The sequence below is a fragment of the Myzus persicae genome, unplaced genomic scaffold (genome assembly GCF_001856785.1).
Source record: "Myzus persicae strain clone G006 unplaced genomic scaffold, MPER_G0061.0, whole genome shotgun sequence".
NCBI lineage: Eukaryota > Metazoa > Arthropoda > Insecta > Hemiptera > Aphididae > Myzus > Myzus persicae.
Window position 1 is genome coordinate 102,110 of NW_019101460.1, and position 26,539 is coordinate 128,648.

The 26,539-nt window shown below is 27.6% G+C and overlaps 1 protein-coding gene across 1 annotated transcript; it reads right to left on the reverse strand.

Moving 5' to 3' along the window:
* Positions 1 to 1,407: 1,407 nt before the first annotated feature.
* Positions 1,408 to 21,739, reverse strand: LOC111029159 (solute carrier family 22 member 5-like). The gene is made up of 10 exons (XM_022308039.1): positions 21,344 to 21,739; positions 15,713 to 15,950; positions 13,788 to 13,894; positions 13,253 to 13,407; positions 11,075 to 11,243; positions 10,875 to 11,004; positions 10,574 to 10,680; positions 5,686 to 5,900; positions 4,315 to 4,496; positions 1,408 to 3,006 (listed from the first exon to the last, which is right to left on the reverse strand). The coding sequence occupies exons 1-10, from the start codon at positions 21,481 to 21,483 to the stop codon at positions 2,830 to 2,832; spliced, it is 1,620 nt and encodes a 539-aa protein (XP_022163731.1). The 5' UTR covers positions 21,484 to 21,739; the 3' UTR covers positions 1,408 to 2,829.
* Between the last annotated feature and the right edge of the window lie 4,800 nt (positions 21,740 to 26,539).

The following is a 26,539-nucleotide window of genomic DNA, read 5'->3' on the forward strand; positions in this document are numbered from 1 at the left end:
GTACTTAAAAAAACATTAATACAATCTAATTAAACATTAAAATAGAATATTTACGGTACTTAAAGTTATTGGTACAATCATATTTTATTTTTATACACTTCAAAATTTCGAATTCCTTGAAAATTTTTTTTAATCACTTACGTCTTACAACATTTTATAATAAATCGGATAAACTTTGATATATAAATTTTTTTTACCGAACATAATGAATTTTTTATTTTGAGGAAAGATTTTTAAAATTATTAATTTACGAAATATTTTCACTAATACAATTATATAGAATATATTTATAGTACCTTGAGATAATATACATAGGAATTCCGGTAGTTGAGAATTTGAGATAAGTGGCAAGTATTAGAAATGTATACTACACACTAGAAATTTCTCACGTTAAAATGTCTTTTGTTTTATATTAAGTTACTTAAATTAGATAAGTCAAATAAATATTTTTAGATTTAAAAATCTAAATTATGTTAAGTTATGACCATTTGTTGGCATATTCAGGTAGTTATACACATAAGTAAATAATTAATACAATTTAATGTAGTTAATAGATAATAGTTAAATATGTATGTGCCTAAAATAGGTACATTATACACAGTACCTGCTACCTATTATCTTATATTCTCATGTATATATTTAAACATTTGTTATATCACTATAATATTTGTATAAAATACAACTACTTATACGACATGCAGGTACATACGAGAGCGTAATAAATCATAAAAATAATTATATATTTATATAAGTTATAATATGTTATTGCTTATATTTATTGTGTAATTGGGCTCAGCCGGTATTGTAGATAAATGAAATAAAATAAAAAAATGTATATGATTGTTATTTCGTTATTTCAAATATAGATAATATAGGACATTTTACTAGTATTTTATGCATTTTACCCTTCGGTAATCTATGTTAAGGGGAACCATTAATAATAAATAAACAAAAATATACAGTAGTACATTACTTTATATATAGAAGATATATATTTTCATCTTTACGATTTCATGGTTTAATAGGATTAAATCAATTCTAGAGATGTACAATATGAGTATTAAATATTTGGTAGGCTGATATAATAATTATATAGTTAGAGCAACAGAAACAAGTAGTTCACCTATTTAAAATTAATCTGCTTATATATTGTTATAATTGAAAATAATGTAGGTAAGTAGGTAATTCAATTTATATATTTATATCAATATGTACATATTAAAAGATTAAAATAAGCAGTGTAATATGTATATATAGCCAATATTAAATACAAATTACAAATATAGTTATTATAATTTATATAGTTAGGATATAAGTTCAAAATTTATATAATACATGAAATACATCTATATTCTATATGCGTGAAGTATTCATAATTGTATTGTTTAATTATGGGTTATTAGTTTATTACTATTAGGATAACTCCACTGTTTGATTTAGCTATTCAGGAGAATTAACCGTTTTAAAGCAGATCTTCTAGATTTAAAGTAAAAATATTTTAAAATCAATTGAAATGAAATTCCATACATCATGAATGTACGTATCTATGATATGGATTGGATATAAAAGTATAAAGTAGATATAAATCAATATTCGATAAATCAAAAAAGAAATCTTAAGACTAAATCATGTACGTACCATACAAGGTGATTCATCAAGCATGCTCACCACTCATTTTCCTCTTGATTTTAGGTATTTATGCATTCAAATTCTGATTTTTAGAAATATTAAGTATAAGAAGTATATATACTTAAAGATAATATTTTAAAATAGTTAGATCTTATGAAGTGTCCTGCAGGGTGATACAAACTTCTTTTTTAAAATGAGAATGACTCTTTTATTATTATACAGATGATTTTTTGAAAATGTTTGTATGTATTTAAATTAAAATTGAAATGAATTGTTTTTGAGTTATATTCCTTTGTGTATTAAGGATAATAGGTCCATAATAATTGAATTCATTATAATAATTAATATTATTCGATTAACATTTTATTAAAAAGCGTCTAAGTAGGTACAAGGCACTAGACTAATTATTACATACATTTATATTTTTGTAAACTAATTATTCAGGACTATTATAAATATAAGGACATTTTAGTCACTCATTTAGTAGAAAAATTACTCGTTTAAATTGGATTTAGTTACATCTTCATTATTAAATAAACATCATCTAACATCATCTACAATTTACAGTCAAAAGGTTGGTTCTCATTTGAAAAAAGTACTTTTTTAAAAATTGTAATATGTATCTCCGCATGATATTCCTGAAATGGTATAAAAAATTTAAGTATTTTGAAAATTTGGTGATCTCTCCTTAATAGGTGAGTACAAAAATTCCTGATGAATCACCCTGTGCTGTTACGAAAGGAAATATATTTCACAGGTATAATATTCATAATAGATACAATTAATATACAATATAAAAAGAATAATGATGTGTTTCGAAAGCATGGTTCTCCGATTAAGAAAAATGAATTGAAAGATTATTCTTTTGGGAATATTGATTCGACAAGGTACCGGACCTGTCTCGTCATAATATGCTTTTATTTTCTACAGATTTTCCAATGGCGTATTTGGGAAATTATATATGTGTACGAAACGTCAAAACTTATTTGTCACGGCGAGGCCCCAAAGAGCAGTACAAATTTTTATTACGTATGTGGAGTGTTACGTAAATAAAACATCGTCTATATTAAACAATATATTATTTATATAGAGTTTAATTGGGAAACATTTTCGAAAACCATACTGAGGACGTTCCGCACACACATTACAACAACGTTTTGAGGGTGCGTAAAAATATTATTAATAATTACTATAGTAAGACTAAGAGTTTTCGATGTTTTCTGGTATTAGGCGGTCGATCCCGATCCGTTCGGCTTCTACGATGGTGTCTGGCAACTTAATGTTTTTGCTTTCCGGAAGAGTCATGGTGATTGCGGCGGCCACAAGTGCCGTCACACTAAACACTAGCATGGTCACGTAATTGCCAAAGTATTCAGCCTGAAATATTTTTTTAAGTTGATAATGAGGTGAATCTTGAACCAACTGATGAAACCCATATAGATGCCGTAATTACTTTAATATATCTTCACTTTTTTCACTTATTCTTACTATACTTTTCCTTGCCATTTTTTATAAATTAAAGTTACAGAATATATTTATTTGTTAGATAATAAATAAATAACCCAATCACAAGCAAAGAAAGTTCAATATTATCATTAAGAGGACGCTACAATATAATTTGTAGTCTTCGTCTTACAAGTGCGTAACGTTGGCATGTTTATGCTCAGCAGATTACGTTTGGCTCTGTTAGTTTAAAAATTAGAGTGAATTGATACAATTAAATGAAAAACGTATTAAATTTAAAGGTAAGATTATAATTTAGAGCACCTCATAGCTTATTTATTATATTTTAATTTTAAAGCGAGGTATGAGTATTTTAAGATGTAAAAACAATTTACAATTTTAAAATACTCATAACTCGCTTTGAAATTAGAATATATTAAAAAACCTATGAGATACCCTAGATAATAATCTCACTCATACATTTTATAAGAGGTCGATGCACTCTAATTTTTAAACAGCCAAACGTGATCTGCTGAGAGTAAAATTTGGTATGCTACGCACTTCTAAAACGGAGACAACAAATGTCAACGTAGCGTCCTCTTAATAGTATAGTAGCTGGTTATAGGTAAAACAATATGTTCAGTTGAGTACGCGAGTACTAATTATTCCAGATGTTTAGGTGTTGTATTTCAAAATGTTTATACAACTTCAATTTTTCAATGTTTCTAGTACAAAAAATGCTCTAATCATCAACTTTAATGGAGATTTTTGAAGGAAAATTTGATCCAGTTGATACTTTTGGGAGGTCGAAATTGAAAATGCTCAGTACTTTTTAAAACAGAAGGGATAAACAAAAAAAAAATGAAAATATTTGTAAAATTGTAATATTATTGACTAAATTGTTTGGTTAAACCGTTTTTGATTAATTTTAGTTTTTTTTCTAAACATTTCTATAAAAAAATGATTTATTCGGTTAAAAAGCTAAATAATGTAATAAAAGCTTCCGTAACACCTAGGTTTCTCACACGTTTTTATTACATCTATTTAAAAATATTAACGACAATATAAAAAGGCATGATTATTTTTTATAAGCATTTTAAGTTTAAATATTGACGAAATAAAAATTAATTTGTAATGAAAAGTTTATATTAATGCGTCTCTCTACGCAGGCCTCTCTAAGTCCAATCAATGTAACCATTTCGGAAAAATCGTTAGCGTAAAGTAGTGCGACGTTTTACATACCAGCAGCGTAGTCTGTGGGGCCAACATTGATCCGATTCGACCAATCATAGAGCACACTGATAGAAGGGTAGCTCGCATTCTGGTTGGGAATATCTCCACGGTCAGCATGTAGATGACGGAAAATGCGACGGAGATTGCGAGTTTACTAATCAAGAATATCGATAATCTAATCAGAAGAGATGCTGTGTTGGAAAAAAAAAACATTAATGTGATAATGTGGCTTATAATAATAATAGGTACATACGTAGGTATATTAATGTATTATACAACGTCATAAGCCAAAACTGCAGTTATAGGGCTTAGAAGTTATAGTAGTTAAAATCATTTAAATGTATTATGAAGATGAAAAATCTAAAGTCCTATGTAACCAGCTGTATTCAAAATATATGAAAATAATATACTAAATAATAAATTATAATAAGTTATTGATTAAACATATCAATAACTATGAATACGTATAAGTACAATAAATCAGGAAATGTTCATTTATTACCTTATGAATTTTTTTACCTTTTTTCTGATAAAATATGTAGGTAGGTACATGCAAAAATATGCATTTTAAATTTGTAATTGTATAGAATGGATTTTCAGCTCGGTCTGTTATAAATTGATAGCATATTATAGAATAATATGCAACTCTTTTAACTTTTGAGCCTTAGTGCTAATATTATGTTTCATACATAATATTAGGACTAAGGCTCCACTCTCAAGTAACCATGTAGATGGTGGACATGCTTCGTTTTAAAATGATTTATAAAATTAGTTTCCTCAAACTTAATATTTTACCTGATTTCTAAAATTCATTAGGGACCATCGATGAATTTAAAATGAATACGTTCGAAATAATCGCTGCAGATTATAGCTGTGTAGATATTACCACTTTACCAGGAATTAGCTACATCCCACGAGCGTAGAGAAATAAATATTATAATTTAAAGTGCTTAACAAGCAGTTAAAACTTATGAAATATAATGATGACGTTGCTACACGAAACATTGTCATTCTTTACACTTTATGTATAAATAAAAATGATGGAATAGTTTTATTTTGCTCATTGCATTATATTTTACTCGATAGCGATAACCTTATATACCACGATATAATACACAATCACTTTATATTATGCTCTAAGTATTTTATACCAGGCCGGTGTAGAGTCTATAGACTGTATAGATCAGTAGTCAGTAGACGCGATAAGTTTTACCAGGTAAAATAATAATTTTGGCAGAAATATATAGGAATCAATAAGAAGAATGCTTGATTATTATATATCTAGGTATGAAATATACTGCGAGCTGAAATTAAGGCAATTAAATATAATTTAGGGGGTAGGTACTTTCAAGTTTCAACTTAAGTTATAGGTATACTCACAGTCCGGAACCAAGTTGTATAGGACACTGGTGAAACCACTCAAGATTAACATGCAGGATAACGACATTCTTCGAGACATCCCTTCCATAACTAACCAGTTCAACAGGCAGGCAGGAATCTCGACGAAAGAGGCCAACGCGAAGTTCAGATATTTGTCTCCGGCGATGTCAGTTGCGCTTATTGTCAGCCCATAGTACACTAGCGTTATAGCTATCCTGTGTAAGTTGAAATAATATATATATATATCCCGGAAACTTAGGCCATTAGCTGTATATAGGGGGAAATGGTTAGTTTGAACACGTGTTTGTGTATGTGTGGCGAGGATTTGTTGCTAAAATTCCCGGATGGTCATCCATCCGGGAACTACCAACACCGGCCGGTACGTACACTCAGAGCGCTTACGCAACTGATTGAAGACTTAAATTGTATGTATAAATACTGCCTTTTCTTAGTCATTTATATTTTTCATAACCTAAATAATAATATCATTATTTCATTGTTATGATATGATAATGAAACTCAATCAAAAAGAAATTTAAAATACAAAACAAAAAATTGGCCTTCTCATAAAAACGTTTGAATGGTAATGAAGTCTAAAATATATACTAAATATTGCTATAAGTAAATCTAGACGAATGTGACTAGTGATAACCATTGTATTAATACATTTTTGTTTCCCATTTTAAATCACTAAATAGTTATTTGGCAATAATGTATTTGCGCATCCAAAAGCATTAGAATTTATAATAATTTGTTTTTGCTATTTTTTTTTTATATTGAGTTAAGGCTTTAACATTTGAGGTCATTAGCCTGGTTTTGCTATTTTATAGTATTTGTTAAGATAGTCATATTTAAATAATGTTGTTTTAATTAATAATTTAGACGATGTTTGTTTACAGATAAGTACCTATAATTTATCTCTTATAACGAACTAAAATAATCGCCCAGGATTTAATCTTTTTAATAGTTTTTGATGATATTGTTGATTATATTTTTCTGTACTACAATATTATTTACTCCACATTTAAAAATATTAATAAAATAAGTTGCTGAATTGACATCAGTATATCAATAGTTATTAAAGAATAATCGAATTAATATCCGAGAAAAATTTAGAGTGATCAAGTTGTAATATTGTTTTTTTGTTTAGGTGGATTATTTCCTGTTTGACGTTTGTATTTAATATTTATGTTGGTTACTTCTTATTATTGTGAAATGTTGACAAATTATACACAGCACACACTTACTATTTTACTATTGTGAAATGGTCAGTTATTGATGTGCCTCAATATACAATATATTATGTTCCAACATTTATTTTGATGAATTAGGTTTCGATTGGGTTTCAAGTACCTACGTGATCTAAACATGAGCCTCCTATTTATTCTTATCTGGTTTTACAGTTACTAAGACTTCCTAACCATACCATAATATACATTTCTTAAATGTAGATAGTTATTGGCTTGCAGTCTTAGACATTATTACGTAGGTACATCAATATTTTTACCATCTTTTATAATACTATAGTTGTAATTGTTTGCAACGCTCGGCGTATACAATATTTAAATTTGTTTATCAACTTGGGATAGTCTACAAATTGTATAAATCTTGAAAAAAAACTTTTCTTTTCTGCAAGTAATTTCTAATATAGATACCTACATAGATTGGTATTTAATAATTTAAATCAATCACTGGCTATTTAATTGATAATGAAATCTATCATTCTATCGTTTTGAATGTATTTTGTAGTATTAAGCATTAGAGTAGTATAGCTTGGTACATTATACTGGGTAAGGTAAGACCTAATAAGTCAGACATAGCCATTCAGATTGAGTGCTATTGGCAATCGACAGATGTTACTAATGTGTATTATGTATTTGTATTTAATATTTATATTTGTATTGTGTGTGTTTAAATTTTTTGCCAATAAACAATGGTAGCTGAGGAGAAATATTGTTAAGACAGAGCCTCCTCTGCTGTCGGTTAAACAAGAAAAAAAAAGACCTACCCATTCATCCGTCATTCTATCAAATAATCGACATTTTTATTTGCACTCCTTATGTTCAGACGTGTCTGGTGTATTTTATGTCTATGTTTTTTATTATTAACTATAACTAAGAATTTTATCGTGGTGAGATTAATGTTTTAATATGTTTAAGTTTTACTGTTTGGAAAATACGAATACAAATAAAAATTGATTTAGTTTGTTTTTAATTTTTTAATTTGTTGTAGTTATTATAGTTAATATATATAATTAAAGAATAAGATATTAAAAGCTTGATTAGCGTGTTCTGTTGTTTGCGTACAAAATTATCTGACCTAATTAATAGAATATTATTAAATGACGTAATTCTATAGTAAACAAATATTCATAAGTAAAAAAAAAAGCAGTTCGCTAAATAATTATAAACTCACTTATAATTTATTAACAGATGATTAAGCTTATGAATATTGTAATTAAGGCTTTTTAAGAAAAAACCTGCAATTTAAATCTGCATTACCTACGTTTTACTTGTACATTTTTGTCCAGTTAATCTTTTTTGCAAAATATTGTTACATTATACTTATGGGATCCATATTTTTAATTTATTATTCCATACCCTTACGAAACATAATTACCAGCAATCACAATAATTACATAAGTAATTATTGGAATTAATAGGATAGTTAACAGTTATATATTTATATTATACATGTAAGTTCCGATATGAACAAAAATGAACTAATACATTAGTTCTTACATGGAGATAAAATTAAATGCATTACTTTCTGTATTGTGTAAGTATATAAAATTTAATTACTTACAGCATTAACATAATCTGAACTAGGTAAAAAAAAAATAAATATAATTATATCATTATTAATTATATTATAAAATGTTGAATCATATGAATGGCACTTATAATTATTGCAATAAACGTCTTACATTCAATTATTACTATGCATACATGGATTTAAAAATAGTATTACAATTTAATTTATGTTTTACTTTTTAGCGAATAAAACAATAAAACATGTTATATTGAATTATTAAAAAAATTAATGCAACTAGAGGAAAACCAAATAGTTAGATATATTATTTTCATTAAAGAAAAAAGCCTCGATGACGTGACCAATGGCTTGAAAACTAAATAAATTTGTGTTAGACTTTAAGATATCAATGCACCAAGCAATTAATATTATTTTTCAGACTACACAAATACGGGGATGCCTATTTTTAGTTTTACAGATAATTTCATGGATGAACAACCAGGATATAATAAAATAAATTGTACGATTATTTAGGGACTAATAATATTGAGTATAGAGGATAATTATAGTACTTGCTCCCCGTAAGCTTTAATATCTGGACTACAGCTAGTTCTGTTAAGACAGCCTTTACTACAAATGCTTGTGAAAGTTTCCATTTTCGAATTCAACTGAAATTGTTTTGATCATCTTAATACTATACTTATGAATTATGATTGAAGTCAAGTCGTAAAAATGTTTCAAACAAATACATTATATAAAATATGATCATCAGATTTTAATAGAACTTAGAAAATCCAAAGAAAAACAAAAATATATTAATATGAAATACCTATTAGATAACCGTTTTAAAAAATACAACAATGTATGTGAAATTTTTGAACTTTGATAATAAACCACATCCTACAACTTATTTTTATGATTTGTATTGTTATTATTATTAGTGTAACTTTTATTAATGAATAATGGACTAACTTAAATTAAGTCATTGGAATATTGGATTAAAGACTTAACAAATAAACAAATTTTAATCAAACCAAGTATATACATTTAAGTAGTCAGTTCTAACTTCTAAGTCTAAATTAAGTTGAGACAAAATTTGTATTTGTTATTGTATTTTGTAGGTGTAATGGGGGATTTTGACCTAAAATGTTTCGTGTGAGAAGTTACCTATCCCCGATTCAGCACTCTTTCCCGTTACACAACTACACAAGACTATAGTTATATAGATTTCTGAGTATCTTAAATAGAGTTAGTAATTTAAAAACTATAGCATTAAGCATACAAATGTATGCAACCATTATTATAGAAAAATTAAGAATAGTTCATCATTTTCAAAGAAAAATCATTTTAAAAAGTGGGTACCACTCTGTTGTACAGTTGGTATCGAGTAGGTCTCCGTAATGTATGTGTTCAATTTGAATTCAATGATATAATATATACATTGAATGGGTACAAAAAACGATTCTGAGCGGAAATGACAGCAGTCAGTCAGCTATATACGTCAAGTACCTATAACTCATGATTATATTTTTTGATATTTCTATTAGAGTAACTTATTTTACTATTAGTATTTTGATAGACCGGTTTAATGTTTGAGTTCCTTAAATTGTTAAAGCTCTTTGACCCAGTGACATTTTTTATAATTATTGACAGGAAAAAAACCAAAAAAATTCAAAATGTCTACACCTAAATAGCTCAAAAATAGTCACAATATTAAAAAAATGTTATCATGTATAGAAATTGATAAAATAAACAATCCGTGTAATTAATTTAAATAACTACGGTTATTCGTTTTTGAATTACAAAAATATAAGGTATTCGTTCGGTGATAAATTGTTAATTGACAGGTGAATATATTCAATGTCGTAAAAATGACTGAAATTTGAATAAACGCTCATATAAAATGAATGTGACTTTCCGGTAAACTTTTTTTGTTTTCCGGATGCTTTTAAAAACTGCTAAGAATTTTTTACTCTTGGCCACACTCTAACCCCATAAAAAAAATTGTCGAGAGACAGACAAAAATCACACATATTTTAAAATAAATAGCTCCGCTCAGAATCTAAAATAGTTTAAAATACATTATTCATGTTTATATTTAGATAAATATTTGGAAATGATTACATATATATCTTACCACACTAGTGAACATCTGATTAACCTAAATAATATTGTCGGTGAGCCGATTACGTCTTTTAGGATATTGACGTATTTTGCGTCGTTATCGTCGTCGTAATTTGATGTCTGTTAAAAAATATTTAAAAATACATTTTTAGGTAACTCGATAGGTAATTTTTGTAGAAAAAAAATGAGATTCATCACTGTTTCATCACTAATGATCAGCTTGTACGTTTGACTATGTCATGTATTTAAAGATAAGTCAAATTATAATATTTAATGTGTATGCATGTTCAATAATATTTAAATTTTAAAATAACCTCTATTTGTGTGTTTGGACGTAGTACAGGCAAAGACTTTTTATTAATACCAGCTATTCTTTTGAGTACGCCGATCACTCTGTCGTGTTTGCCTTGCATTTCCAACCACCTCATCGATTCTTCTGTTAGCCTATATACGAGAAAATAACAGTTATATTGTATTAATTGACGTTAAACAAAACTAGTCCCAAAATAACAACCAGAAGTATGACAAGAACAGCAATCCTGGGATGTTGGCTATCTGCAACAAAAGCCTCCAGTCTTTCACCAGACTGGCGATAAAAGCCACCAATATGGCACCAATTGGATAGAAACATTCCAGAATCGAATAGTATAGCACACGATGATTAGGAAGTACCAACTCTATCGCTAACAAGTGAGATTAAAAACACATTATAAATAGTTATCCAACAAAAATATACCAACACACTTCTTAATAGCATTCACGATCTTTTGTGACTTATAGATTTGAATATTTTATCAGATAATGTGAAAAATAAAGTAGTTTCATTAAATTTTGAACCTTTTTGGTGGCATAGAAAATTAAACTTTATTTCTTAAGCCCCCTGGTTTTCATTGTTTCAGTTTAATTTGATCCTTAGTTTAGTTAACACAATTGAACGCTTTTTAATTTTATCTGTTAATTATAGGAACCGTTAGTTTTTTTTGTGTGGGTAAAATGGTATACTATTTGAAAGTTAATTTATCAGTTAGATGCAAGCTGTCGAGTGTCGATGTTACTTTATATTATACTGTTTTAAACAGATAGGTATTATTAATGAAAATTAAAAGAAAACATATTTTTATTTAATATATTTTTTTATGTTTGTATGGTATTCTATCAAACATTTGAAACATTTTTATGTACAAGGTACAAACTACAAAGTAATACCTATATTTGTACGAGTGTAACATAAACTTACTGTTAAAATATAAGGTCCTTTTAATTCTACAGACCACAGACTCATACATATTTACATTAATAGACGACATGACCGCCTACAATCAATAATAATAATGATTGTATTAATTTACTATTTGGTTATAACAGTTTTATTTAAGTTTAAAGAAAACATAGAATAAACAATTTAAACGCTATTTATTGATTTAATGAAATATATGTGTACAATAATTTAATTAATTTAATTAATTACGAATACGTCGTATAAAACAAAAAATTTTTTTTTATTTTTTATGCATTAACATCTATGCATGTGACCCCCTCCCAAAAAATTTCTGGCTGTAGTAATTTCGTGTAAACCAACAAAAACGAAAAATAGTTTCGTCAAATTTCGTTGAAACAAGACCATTATCAAATAAAAGTTAAGATTTATGAGTTATGAGTACCTATTGTAAAAAAAAAAATAGCTATAAATGTTATTATTATTCATAATTTGTTTTAAGGAAATCGCCTACAACTTTATGAAAAATAATTGCCACTTTTTTTGTTTAATTGTCAAAGCCTCCGAGCACATAACCGTGACATCGAGGATGAAATTACCTTAAATTTTACGATTTTCATGCTATTCCCAATAATGAATGCATTGTTATTCAAAATGTTGACCTTGCTGCTCAATTTAAATGAAGAAAAAGGCGCACTAGTGCAGTAGGTACCTACCGAAATGGAACTAAATCAGATGTAATTACGTCACTCGTGATCATAAACTACCGTCTAATAATTAATAAATAGTTTAGGGATTGCAATACAAAGACAAGATGGGTTGAGGATATCTGCTTCGTGGGCATGTATACCTACTTCATTAAGGAAAGACAATTAATACTTTCAGTGTTTTCTGTGGTTGTACCTATAATATCGTTTAATGAAACGGCACATTAAAAAAATTATTGATTTCATTAGTTTTGTTTTCTACCATATTGTATGGGAGGTTCAGCTGTCATAAAATAAAGATTTCTTTATTTGATAAATGATACTGAGTGGAGACTTAAACGTTGCCTTTAACAGCCAAGATGTTAGAAAAAAACTTGCTCAATTCCTTCAAAATGTTGCAGCTTTACCATGAGTTCTGTCAGAACGAAAGCTACTTTTTTAAGTAGTGTGATTATTGGAGCAGTTTTTCAGTGAAAATGAGAAAATGTATAATCCCTAACAAATTGATGTCTCATATGACAAATCTATTATGTCTGCGTTACCAATCGTTGATCAAGATCAAGAATACATTTTGTAAAATAAATAGTAAATAATTGTTCAAGTTTTTTACATAATACTATATATACTTATATATAACTTGTTTCACCAGAAAAGTGTTTCAATGTTTACTCATAAGACAAATTTACCGTGAGTACTGACTGGCTCGCCGTTCACAATTTATTTTTATCATTAATTTTAAGTTTCGAATACCTATTGAAAATGTTCTTACCTAATACGAAAGTGACTGTATAAACACCGCTGGAAACGATTGAAGAAAACAATTCCAATACCAAGAACATCTGGTAATTGACCGAAAACGACTGAATGATAGCTAATATGGCAGATGTCACAGCACAAAATACCATAGCAAACTTTCGACCAAATCTGAAAATTGAAGACATTATCATAATCTTTAATATTAATCGTTTTCAGTATTTTTTTTTTTTGTATTTGTATATAAGAATTGATTTTAATTGTTCAGGGGTTACACATTTAGGGTACAATATTATACAACATGTATTATGCTTATTACAGCGTATATCATACTTTGAAAGAACCTGTAAGTAATAACTTATATTTTATAAGTAATTTACTAAGGACTAAGCTATAAGTAATAGCCAATATAGGTTCGTTTTGAAGGCGATTATACAAATAAAGTCATTGTTGGTAAAAAAAAAAAAAAAATGATTTCTATGGGCAATGCACATTGTATTTATTATATTATAATTCAGAATTGAACAGTTGTACGTATGTGGTGTACTTACTTGTCAGCGATGATTCCAGATACGGGTATGCCAATAAACTGACCAAAGTTGTTGACCGTACCCACCATCGATAGCTTCCATTTTTTTTCTTCACACATAAGTCCAAACTATAGAACGTATAGCAAAAATACAATACAATACACATATACACGATACATACAAAATATATGTTGTATAAAGATACAGACCAACGATTACAAAGACTCTTAAACATGTTAAAATTATAACCATGTGGCATATACACATATTATATACAGACAAATTTAGTGGAGACAGCGATGTAAGCATCATCGCTTACATTTCAACGATGCTATTTTATAAATCGACATATTGATTTTATATGTTGAAATATTTTTGATTAAACTATAGTTTAACTATACAAATAACAAAAAGTATAAACTACGTATTTAGAATAACTCATCACTAAACTTGAATTTTTTGCCTTAAAATATTTCAACCGAAAATATTCACGATTGCGTGCGTGTACTTTTATAGTCTAACTACGACGCCGCATAAACGTAATAAAGATTTTTGCATTTCTTAAAAATCTGAGATAAAATATGAGGTACAGACGTCATGTAAGCATTATGGTATAGTAGGTCTGTATGTGGAGTGGACTGGGATGTAGTGTGAACACGTAGAAACTATAATTAGAATAAAATTCCCCGAACAACTCCGGCAAAGAAATTCCTGCCCACAGGAAAATAACTCCCCGACTACATTGTTACTCACAACTCACAAGTTGCAACCACATGAAAATCATTAAACGAACAAATATTTTTCGAACGCTAATTTGTATAATTCCCAAATTATAAATATTTAATTACAAATAATATACCTATAATAGAGGTAAACTTAAAAGAAACATTAATTTCAAAAAAACAATCTATATTCAAAGTTTAAAACTTTAAAATATATATTGAAGGCTGCATCCGAGTTGGGTCCCGAATTTGTATAGTTACTACACTAGTTGGGTCCTGAATTATTTGAACTACAACACTAGTTCTTGAATATTTGTTGGTAAGTACTACACTATACTAACATTTTACTTCCCATTTTAACAGACTCTCTATGATATATTTAGACCACAGGTATGGTTAAAAATGTTTTTTTCAGTTTTTTTTTAACCTAACCAACTCGTCGAGGTTTAACCGGAATTTATAGCTGTTCCAGATAGTTTATTATAAGATATGTCAAAAATTATCAGATATTACCGATAACACTGAAATTATAACACGAATGCTCGAAAACCACTTACGTCTTTTTTTATTACGAATATCCCAATAGTCATATTATATACGTATAAGTATATACTTTTCATTTACTTTTCAATTTAATAAAATTGTATTAATATTATTGTATAATATTTTAAATTATTATAATATTTTTACTAACTATCAATTACTTATATTTTAATATTTAAAAAAAAATTGTAAAAAACATTTTTAACCATACCTGTGGTCTAAATAGATCATAGACAGTCTGTTAAAATGGAAATGAAAATGTTAGTATAGTGAAGTACTTAGTACTTACCAAAAAATATTCAGGAACTAGTGGAATACCTATAATAATTCGGGACCCAACTAGTATAGTACCTTTAAAAATTCGGGATCCAACTAGTTTAGCAACTTTAAAAATCCGGGACCCAACTAGTACACTACCTGAGATTAGCCCCTAGTATTCGGGACCCAACTCGGATGCGCCGATATTGAATACCTACAATTCAAATTATTGTAAAATTATATTAGGTTCGCTTTACTGTTACAGTACTCTATAAGGTAATGTATATTTCGTAATTTAGTTAGGTTAGGAATGGGGAATCACTAGCGTTCATTTGAAGGATATACCGTATTTTTAATTACTAACAATAATTTATAATTCTATTATTTTTAGTTTATATTTCATGATATACATATTCCATGTACCTCCGTGCCGATGGTGTTCTCGATGTCTTCGAACACCCATCCGCCACTGCATAATTCCACCGTGTTGCTGTCGAAGTCTCCAGGCGCGCATCGTGAACCGTTGACCGGATTCCTGGAATACCGCTGACACTTGCGCGGCAGTCCCGTGTCTTCCCGGTAAGGCGTCGTGAACCGCAACCATTCCGGTTCGTAAGTGCGTTCAGCCAGGTCGGGTGAGTCACATCCCGGTACTGCGCACCTGTTGTAGCAATAAGGATTATGAAGGCAAACGTTTGACGCGAATCGCTGACAGGTGAGTGCGGACTAAATAACAATAAATTATTGACAAGTGTTCCACTTTTCCGACAAAATCGACCTTTCAGCCGTTGTATAGAATATACTTCGGTTAACTGGTAGTAAATTGAATGATCGATTTTAGCGGGAAATGGAAAATCTCTGATTTAAATTAGTTGCACTTTATGGGTAACATTCTAGTAGATTAAAAAATAAAATTAATAAATATGAGATACTTTAGTTTATCAAAATGAAAATTATGAAACCCTGATTGTTTCTGCAAAAATATTTCTGTTTTCCCGTAATTTGTATTAGTTTTTCCCGATCACTAAGACAATTTTACCATCTAAAGTACCAACTAAAGATCACATCATCGTAAAATCACAACAGCTACATTTATCCCTCCGCTCAAAATTTAATAGGCGATAGTACCTATATACCTATATAATAAATGATATAATTTTAAAAGGAAATTTAGTAGAATATTTTGTATTTTATGAGTTTTTGTCCAATTTTTTTCAAAATGGACCAAATATGTCCCCCCATTTCATGCTGATTTGACGCCACTAACCGCTGGTATCTTTCCATTGTCCTGAGACTTATCGATAACGATGTCATCCTTTCCTAATAGCTACTTTATGATGCAATATGGTTGTATAATGTAATATGATGGACTTATTAAACGATTTTAGAAATTGCATATTTTAAAAGATGTAACCCAGTTATTATCGCGGTATTAAAAAAAAATGGATGTACCTAAACCCAATTAATATGCATTATTTTTTTTATTTTAAAAAAATCAAAACTACACTAAAAAATCGCCAACCCTTATTAATATTGTTTGTATAAAAAATCCTTAGCCCACATATTTTTTAAGGGTATCAAAAAATTTGTTATTGTTCAGTGCAATCCTTTCGGTCTCCAATGATCTTAATTAATAATATGTTTTCGAATTGCAATTTATAAATTGATATAATATGAGTTTATGACTATGGAAACCTGCTGCATGTGTAATCGGTTCATATAATTTTTTTTTTTTTGTAAATACGATACACTTTTCACAGTGGTTATCAGATCTCTTATACTCATGTTTGATAAGCTACTGAGTATAAATGGCATTTTGGTTTCTATTCAAATGATATTATTTAAGTTCCTTATAATACTCAATTAATTAGTTATAATGATATAGTTAATCAGAACTCCCGAGGTCGTTAAGAGTTCATTATACTGTCTGTGAATCAGAGGTCTCACTGTCTCAGTAATAGTGTATACATAATTTTTATGATGAATTATAAATTTGTTGATTTTTAACTATTTGTGACGATTATTTTTAATCATTAACCTCTCTAGAACAAATTCTTATAACTATTACGCTTCTACCAAAGTGTAGTTACGATATGTGACAATGTGGGTGTTTAATAGTCACGTGACATATAGAGTTACATTTATCTAATAGCATTTAATTATAAGTTGCCACTCGTTTTCAACGAGTAGATTAATAGTGTATCGTTTTTACTGAACTTGAATATTTACAATTATTTACGTACTCCAATCATGATAAAATTATCAAAACATAAATAATATTATGGTCTCATATTTGATTTAATGAAGTTATTATATAATATCATAATGCCTAACTTTATAATAACTTTATCGGATTTTCACCGATTTATTAAAACCACATCCATTAGTGACTTTTAAATGTAAACATATCATTTTTGTTTTAAGTACTCAGTGTTAATAATTGTTTGAACATTTGCTAATTAAAACAATCCATGTTTAAATAGGAAAGTTTAGACTTCCGAGTTCGATCAAAATTAAATACCTACTTTTAAAATAAATCTACTGACTATTAGCGGTACACATTTTTAAATTGTTTAACATCCTCATAAATGAATAATCTTTGTATTAAATAAAATTCTATACCTAATATTATTCATAATATTACGAATGAACATATTCTGAAGAGTGGGGGATGATAGAATTATTATTAGATTCAGGGAATCGTTATATGATTCAGGGAATTGTTAAATTATAGAAAATTATCTGGTGTAGGTTATTCGAAAAGCGTTATCTGACAAAGTTACTTAGACTGTATAATAGTTAGAATGAATAGAATATTATAGAATAGATAATTGAGTATAATTATTTTACAATTACAATGAGTTAAATATGATTTTAGGTGTGGAATACTGGAACTATAAGGAGTCTTATTTACAGTTTAATAAACTAATAAATAATGTATTATAAATTCAAACGGAAATCGGTAAATCGATTACTTTATAAAGGTCCTATATTAAGGCACTTCGTTATATTATAATATTATAAGGGTAAGTTGGGTTGAATATTGCAGTTTAATAATAGCAATGAAATGAACATGTATACTTATTCACAAAACGATTGAAACAAACGCTGAATACGTAAATATAATTGATAGGTAGATATTATATTAAGAAATAAAACTTAGAAGATTATATTTTATATTTAAATATTTATCACAGGAGGATTCAGCGTCTAGAACACAAAAATGTAATTGTTATTATTATTTTCTTAGGTGGCCAATTCATTATTTTACCAATAATACACAAAACACTCGACACCCTAGACAGTCGGTCGCTTGCTATTATAAAAGTATTACAATTTTGTATAAAAAAAGAAAAAACCGGGGGCTCATTCTGCTGGACAAAAGATATTGAGTGTACTTCATAATTAGGAAGGTCTTGAAATGGACATGTTTAATTTTAAATCAATGATAAATATTACATTATAGTGTATTTATGCTGAATGTAATAGTACGTATAATTTTATTTTATAATAAATTGAACTAATTTTTTACAATATAACTTATAATACATCAGTGTATTTTATAACTTATAACTTATAATAGTCAATATCGATGTACCATATTTTATTAGGTGTGAATAGGTTTATATAGTATCAATAACTTTAAATTAGTATAAATTCATGATAGGAATATTTAAAATAATAATATAAATGTTATGGCAAAATTTTTTAATTTTTCACGATCAACAAAAGCAACAAAATGACTAAAAAAATTTCGTTTAAATACTTATCTAATTTTATCAAAATTGAAATTTTAAGCACATATATAAAAACTAAAAAGGCATGTTATAAACTTCTGTAAGAAGAACTTATGAACTTTGTATTGCACTTTAAAGCTTTTCGATAGAATAAACGTTAATCGTGATACCCCAAAAGTGAAAGATAAATACTATGGTTAAAGATTTTTTTATTTGTTTTGAGTTAAGGATTTATTTCAAATTATATTAATTAAATATAACGCATCATATTTAAGTATGGTTGTAAAAATTTAATTTAAATGTAAAATAAAGAACATTGAATATCAGTGATCACTGCTTGAACATCAGGTCAATGGTCAATGGTAAATAATAATATCATATTTATTTTTTCAAATAATAATAAATTGGCAAACACTAGACAGAAAACGATTCTGTTAACATTTAAACGTTTATGGTTGTATACGAGTGTTTAAGTACATAACTACATGGAAAACTACGCAGAGACTTAGTAAGACGTAAGTATGGTTTTGATATTTACCCAATGTCATTTATTTTCTACTAGGTACTCAATTTTAACGAGACGGGTTGTGTCTTTACTCTTTAATTATTTTCACAGAACTTAAATATAAATGCACTTGGAACTGTATAGCGTATATTTTATACATTGATACCACTACTGCAGTATTAAATGTGAAAAATGAAATTTAAATTTTGTTTTTAAAACTCAGAAAACAGTATAATTTAAGCAGACATTTAATGTAAAAAACGAAAATGTTTTAAACAATTGAAAGTAATATTGTCAGTTAAAGTATTCACATAAAGAGTGATATTTTGAAATCAGAATTACAAATGTATTATGTTATGTACCTATAAAAATCATAAGCAGTAGGTCACCAATACTCGTATTTTGAATGAAATGAAAAATAATGTTTTCAAATTATAAATTCTAGGTTTAATATTTTTTTTTTGTTTTGAAATTATGGGAAAAAATATTTGAACGCCTTTAGAATACAATATTCCTGATTACTGATTAAAATTGTCTAGGTCTTTTAACTTTTTTTTCCAATTTGTTTACCTATTTGCTGATTGCATGTTTGTTTGTAAATAAAAAATCATACTATAAGATTTTCCATACGTTTTTCTTGCACTTACAGATGTTCAAAAATACCATTTTATATGACATTTTTTCATATATCCATTCCAAGTTTAAATTCTTACAAAATTGCATATTTCAACGCAAAATAATGATTTTAGTTATTTTGATGTAACTTAAAAATAATTCGTGGGGAGCATAAGCTTTTCTCCACTGTCCACTGCATATCTTTTACTATACCGACACAATGGCATTTAAAAAAAGAAAATTTTTTGAAAATATGTCCATTTAATTAAAAAATACATTGTGCAGCGGGTGATAATGTTTTCTGTGTGCATTTGATTCGTACTCAACAAATCGTTGAGTATAATATACAAAACACGGTTGGTTGGTCACGTAGCAGTGATATTTTTCAACTTCGGCTGTCATTACAACCAAAAGATGACTTATAAATCTTTAATGGAGATTCAAATGGGGTGAATTTTGAACTAAACAAAATGTCGGAATTAAATGATGAATTGAACACAAATTTTGAATCATATAGAATTGATATTTTTAAAGGACAACGAACTGCTGCACGGGTTCAGATTGTAAACATATCGTTTATAATCAATCACCTATTTGTTATTTATTTTATGTATGTTAAGACTAAAATGTATACATTTTATAGTTGAAAATATTTAAAAAAAATTGTATTAGTTATCTGGATTTAATAAGTACTAGAAATAGGGTAAGAATTTGAATTTACAGTTTACATTTCAAACTATAACCTACCTTCTAGAAAATGTTTTAAATATATTACTTTGCATCATATTTGTATGTCTCAAATTGATTTAAATTTTTATCAATTTGGTCCCCCAGAAATTATATTGGATTTAGTTATAGATATTTTATTTTATTTAGCTAATAGTTATTCTTCATTACATACATAACAGTTTTTCCCAACAAAAATATGTATGCCTTCTCGATGTTTTATTTAAATATTTATTAAATAACAATTTTAATTAACGACCAGATTAACGTCTTTAGTATATATAAATATTATATATATATTATTTTTTTTTGAAAAATACGATTTTTGTACTCGTTATAGTGAAATTCCAAACACTGAATTGTTATATACGCCATATAGATATATATCTAATAATATGTGTATGTACAACTTGTTAACGTAAAGGTTACATAAGAATAAGGCATTTTATTAAATATAATAAATGTGTTTACCTATATTTCAAATCACCGGCGGTGAAGACGTAGGTGACCGGTGACACGTTCGAATACATTATCATGAGACCGAAAAGCACACAGCCCGCGAACTGGTAACGGCCCATGCCCACAGTGACGAGCACGCTGTCGATGTTCATTTCGATGGAGTCCAAACCGATTTTTGTGAAGAAACAAACGTACTTTTATATAACACTCTCAAACCAAAAAAAAACTCCGACCAAAGAAAAAATAATTGTTGGACGCGGAAAACTTCGTATCGATGGTGTGATCGCGTATAATAATATATAACTAAGCTTACGACGATGACAACTGTAGCTGCTCTAAGTTAGAGTACGCGTGATAACCGCGGCTCGTGGCGGATATGCAACAAGTGCGAAAGAGTACATATGTATTATATATACGCCCGAAGTGGGTTTACACTTCATGTCTAGTATGAGAATAGTATATACAGGATGATTCACCAAGCATGCCCACCTTCTTTCTCCTTTAATTGAGCAGTTATTCAAAACCCGAGTTTCTGAATTTTTAAATATACCAAAATATTACTTATTAGGTATCTCTAATTTTTATTTTTGTAATAATATTTTTAAAGACTATATATTATTTTTACTCTGAACATTTCAATAAATTATTAACTACATACTCTTCCAAAATTTGAATCAGGTGCATCAACATTTTCAGAAAAATAATTTATAATTATTATTTACAATAAAATATGGGGTTCTCGTTTGAAAAGCAAATGATTGTTTCGCCACAGCACACTCTTTAAAAGTAGTACAAAAGTCTCAAGAATTAGAAAATATTATGGTCTTTAATTATATTTATAAAATTTTCAAAAATCACAATCTGAATAAATTCATTATTAAAGGAAAAATGGGGATTAGCGTGTTTGACGAATCACCCTGTATATTAAAATGTATATACGTACTTAACGTATACTTATATATGATATCTCTATTTTTTGTACGTAGTTATTTGATCAATTTGTACATGGGTTTACAGCGTTTACATATAAACGAATGTAAATTTAATATGATAATCATGGTTTATGGCATTCGAATATTTGATTAAACGAAATTTTGTATGCAACATTAATATTGCAATTTCAGTAAGAACCTAGACCGCTAATATCAGACCATGGTCAATCAGCTTAAAAATATTACTTGTGCAAACATTTCGTGTTAGACAAGGCAACTCAACGAAACAAGGACTTCAAATTATATCAACACTTTTTTTTTTAAGAACACAGAAATGTATTGATCTAAATTCTCTATAATACTTATGTTCTAAATAATTAGTAAGATATGTATTACTTCATGCATATTATATATACATCCTCTGAGAATTTAAATTTTTTAAGTGATCCAAATAACTGACTTTATTGTTCCTCGACAAATATTAGCCATTTTAGTTTTGGTTTGTTTCTAACTGTACAAGATAATAACTTATAGGAATAAACATTTAACAATGTAAAATACTATCTTTTTTCGCCATCTTGATTTACTGGAAATGAGTATAAGGGTACTTATATAAGCCATAAGCGTATTATACACATAAGGCAAAACCAAGAATTTTTAAAGTATCCATTACGAAATTGTATTAATGATAGTCGTTTAAGAGAAGGAAGACATATTTTATTTTTGTATTTAATAATTTAAAAATGATGATCTCTCCAATAATTGTAACTTATTTCTATAGTTGTTTGTGTACATATATTCACAACACGTGTCCTATTTCTGCACACATTTCTAGAAAGGGTCATGATTGCATGTTTCTGTACAACTTTTAAAAATACAATTGAGTAAATCCAATTTATATAACAGTTTACTGTATATGACAATATTTTTTTAAATTTGTTTTCATCAAACTTCTTTATTAGCAGGCTACTTGTTAAAAAAATTGAACAAAAGCTTATATGATGGAAATAGATAAAATAAAATGATTATTTGGAAATAACAGACTGAAGAAGCAGTGGAGGTTATTCATCTTGAAATTATATAAAATAACAAGTTCTCCGTGTTGTTTTCGTTTTAGTTAGTTTTGTTTTTATTTTTAAATTTCTAAGCAGCACTCTACTAGATATTTTTCCTCTGCGAGGAAAATTGAAGACTCATACCATACTACATTTTGTTTGGAATTTACGAAATTAAGAATGATAGATTTTCTGAATAAATTACTTCATAATAATACTGCGTACAGATTACGATGGTTTTTTTTCCCTAATATTTTTTCGAAAATATATTAAGGCACATATTTCAAATTGACAACTTAATCGTATGTTTATTTTATTTGTATATAGGCAGTTAAAACTTTTTTTGGTTTTATTTTAACGTATTTTTATTCCTTCCCAATACCTATGTGAGAATATACTAAAACATCATAATTAAGCATGGAAACAAATCATGAACCTTTGATACTAATGATACGTTAAACTAATATAGGTATTTGTGTTCAGAGTGTTATTTATTAAGTAGTTAGTGAAAATAAATAATAATTTACTATTTCAAGCTGTAAAAGAGTTTTAGAGGTTATACGTACATACTTATATACACATTATGTGTCTTACTGTAGTCTGTAACCATACTATTTCAATTGTTAAGTAAACAAATAAAATTATTTGTTAAGGTTCACATATGAATCGTGAAAGTGTGAATATTTTAAACTAAAATAGGAGATACAATTAATAGAGAAAATAAATCAATCGACGGAAAAAATAGTTAAATTTTAAAGATTTATTCCAATTACTTTTTAAAAATATTTTATCTATGTTAAATATACAATATGACACTGTAACCTAATGTAAAATTAATAAAAAACTTGGAAATCGATTCAATACTATGACGTACAATAGAACAGTGTAAATATGTTCTCGGTATAAATAGATTAAAATTATCTAAATTTAGAATAAAATGGTAAATAATAATACACCTACGTAAAAGTCCCAACGAAAATTACTTTTAGATTTTAATTAAACATTTTTGTTTAAATATCTAATTTCATCGACATTTGAACTTCTCAATTGTTAATAAAAATTGTTGTGGCTTTTCGCAAAAGCTTTTTTTAATTTCTGTAGGAAGAATTAAAAATATTAAATTTTCAAGTTTTTTGACAAAGTAAAATTTGTTATCAACAATAGTTAAAAATTCTGTCTCTAGGGTTAAACATTTAAAATATACTAATAAACCTCTGTTTTTAGTAATCATTTATTTTCGTGTGAATTTTGCTCAATATCTTTTTATTAATTACTATTTATCAGATAATAATAATGTATTATTCTTTTACTAAAAATTTATATTTTTCATAACTACCTAATACATAGGTCATAAATGTTTAGGTTGAGTGAAAAGTTGAATAATGTAATGGTTCAATATAATTTAATGGATAATCATGGGATAATTATGTTTAAGTAGTGTAAGGGACCATTAGCTCACTACTGATTCATAAAATGATTAGACATGGTACAGGTCTTTTGATTTTTTTGAAACTGCAGCAAAATGTTTTGTAACTTGTTCTTTGCGCAACAATCGTGCTTGTAGTATGTACACGAAAAGATAATACATGTTACAGCTTTATCGTGCGTTTTAAATACGAATCAATAACTAATTCAGTTAATTCATATTAAGATTTATAATGATTTAAAGAATAAAATTGAACAATTCAGGCATTAAAAATTGATGAGGTCATTAAATATTTAAGTGTGTGTATTATGAAATAACTTTTTATATTACCTTAGTATGTTTACGATTCAAATAGATAAAATAACGTTATTCTTTTTAAACAGTGTATATGTTTAAACTTTAAATATTGAAAATCGTGTTGTACTCGAGTTAATATTTATTTTATGAAAATCTCTTACTAATACTACATACAATCGAGTTGGTATCAATAAAATAACTTATTAAAGCGATGGGTACTTAAGTCATTATACCATTACATAAGTACCATCAAGCTACTATCAATCGATTTGTTCGATTTTACTACACAACCAAAGTTGATTGATAATCGTATCAATAGAACATAACATTTGGGTAAATATAACATAATACATAAATAGGTATTTATAAATTTAAAACTAAATTATCCGACCTTCGATAATCAATCCAATAGTAATTCAACGATTTCAGGTATTTGATTAACGATTTGATTGCGGATGTCCTAGCACGGTAATAACGCCTAGTGTCGCACAAAGCGGATAGGTAAAATTATTTGAATATATACTATGTACAATTTGTATGTAATGAATTGCTGTATAACCAGACTTTGACCTGGAAAAAAAATAATAAATAAAAAATACAGTGCCGTATAGGTGTATCTCGGTTTTATAGTGTACCTGAGTTCATGGGGAAATCGGTGTACCTTGCTTTGTGAAATAATTTAACCTAATTGAACCGATTGGATTTAGCACTTGGAATCTATATTTTTTAATGTGGCTCTACACTTTTCTGATAAATCTTAGAACAATCAACAATGTTTTCGGAAAAATCAGTGAGTAGTTTTTGAGTACCTATTACCTATATGGCTATATATTTAAGCTTCAAACTAGCAGCTCGACTCTGCTCGAGTAACAAATGGCAACCATTTATAAACAACAAAAAAAGTACTCATTTCTATAGTAAACTTTGTATAACACAATAATAATATTTATTATATTCAGTCGTTAATTTTCAAATCATTGGCTTTCGTAAATGTTTTATTATAAATAATAATATCGATTTTATGTTATATCGTATGATAACAATATTATTAGAAATCAATTATATTTTCTAACTTTGAAGTTAAGAAATAATGAGGAATGATGACCTAATGACATGATGGAATTGAATTAATTTTGTCTTTTATTATCCCACACAATAACCAAATATGTTTTCATATATATTAAAAAAATTAAACGACCGGAGCCGGTGGGCGTTGGCTGTGAATGTTTGTTATACTTCACCTTATAAATCCCATAGGATACCTACTTCACAAAGTAGAAATTTCGAGTTGCTAATTTTAAATTTTTGTTGCAAAATAATAATTTTCAGTAACAAAGTTAAAGTTCTGATTTGGCAAGTCAAAATTGTCACAAACCACCAAAACTAAAATAGCTTGAAAATAAGTAACCATTTTGTACGGAATTATTTATTTATAATATTGGGAAAAAATAATTTTTAAATCAGTGACCTAATTGAATGATACTTATGGAGTGGTAAT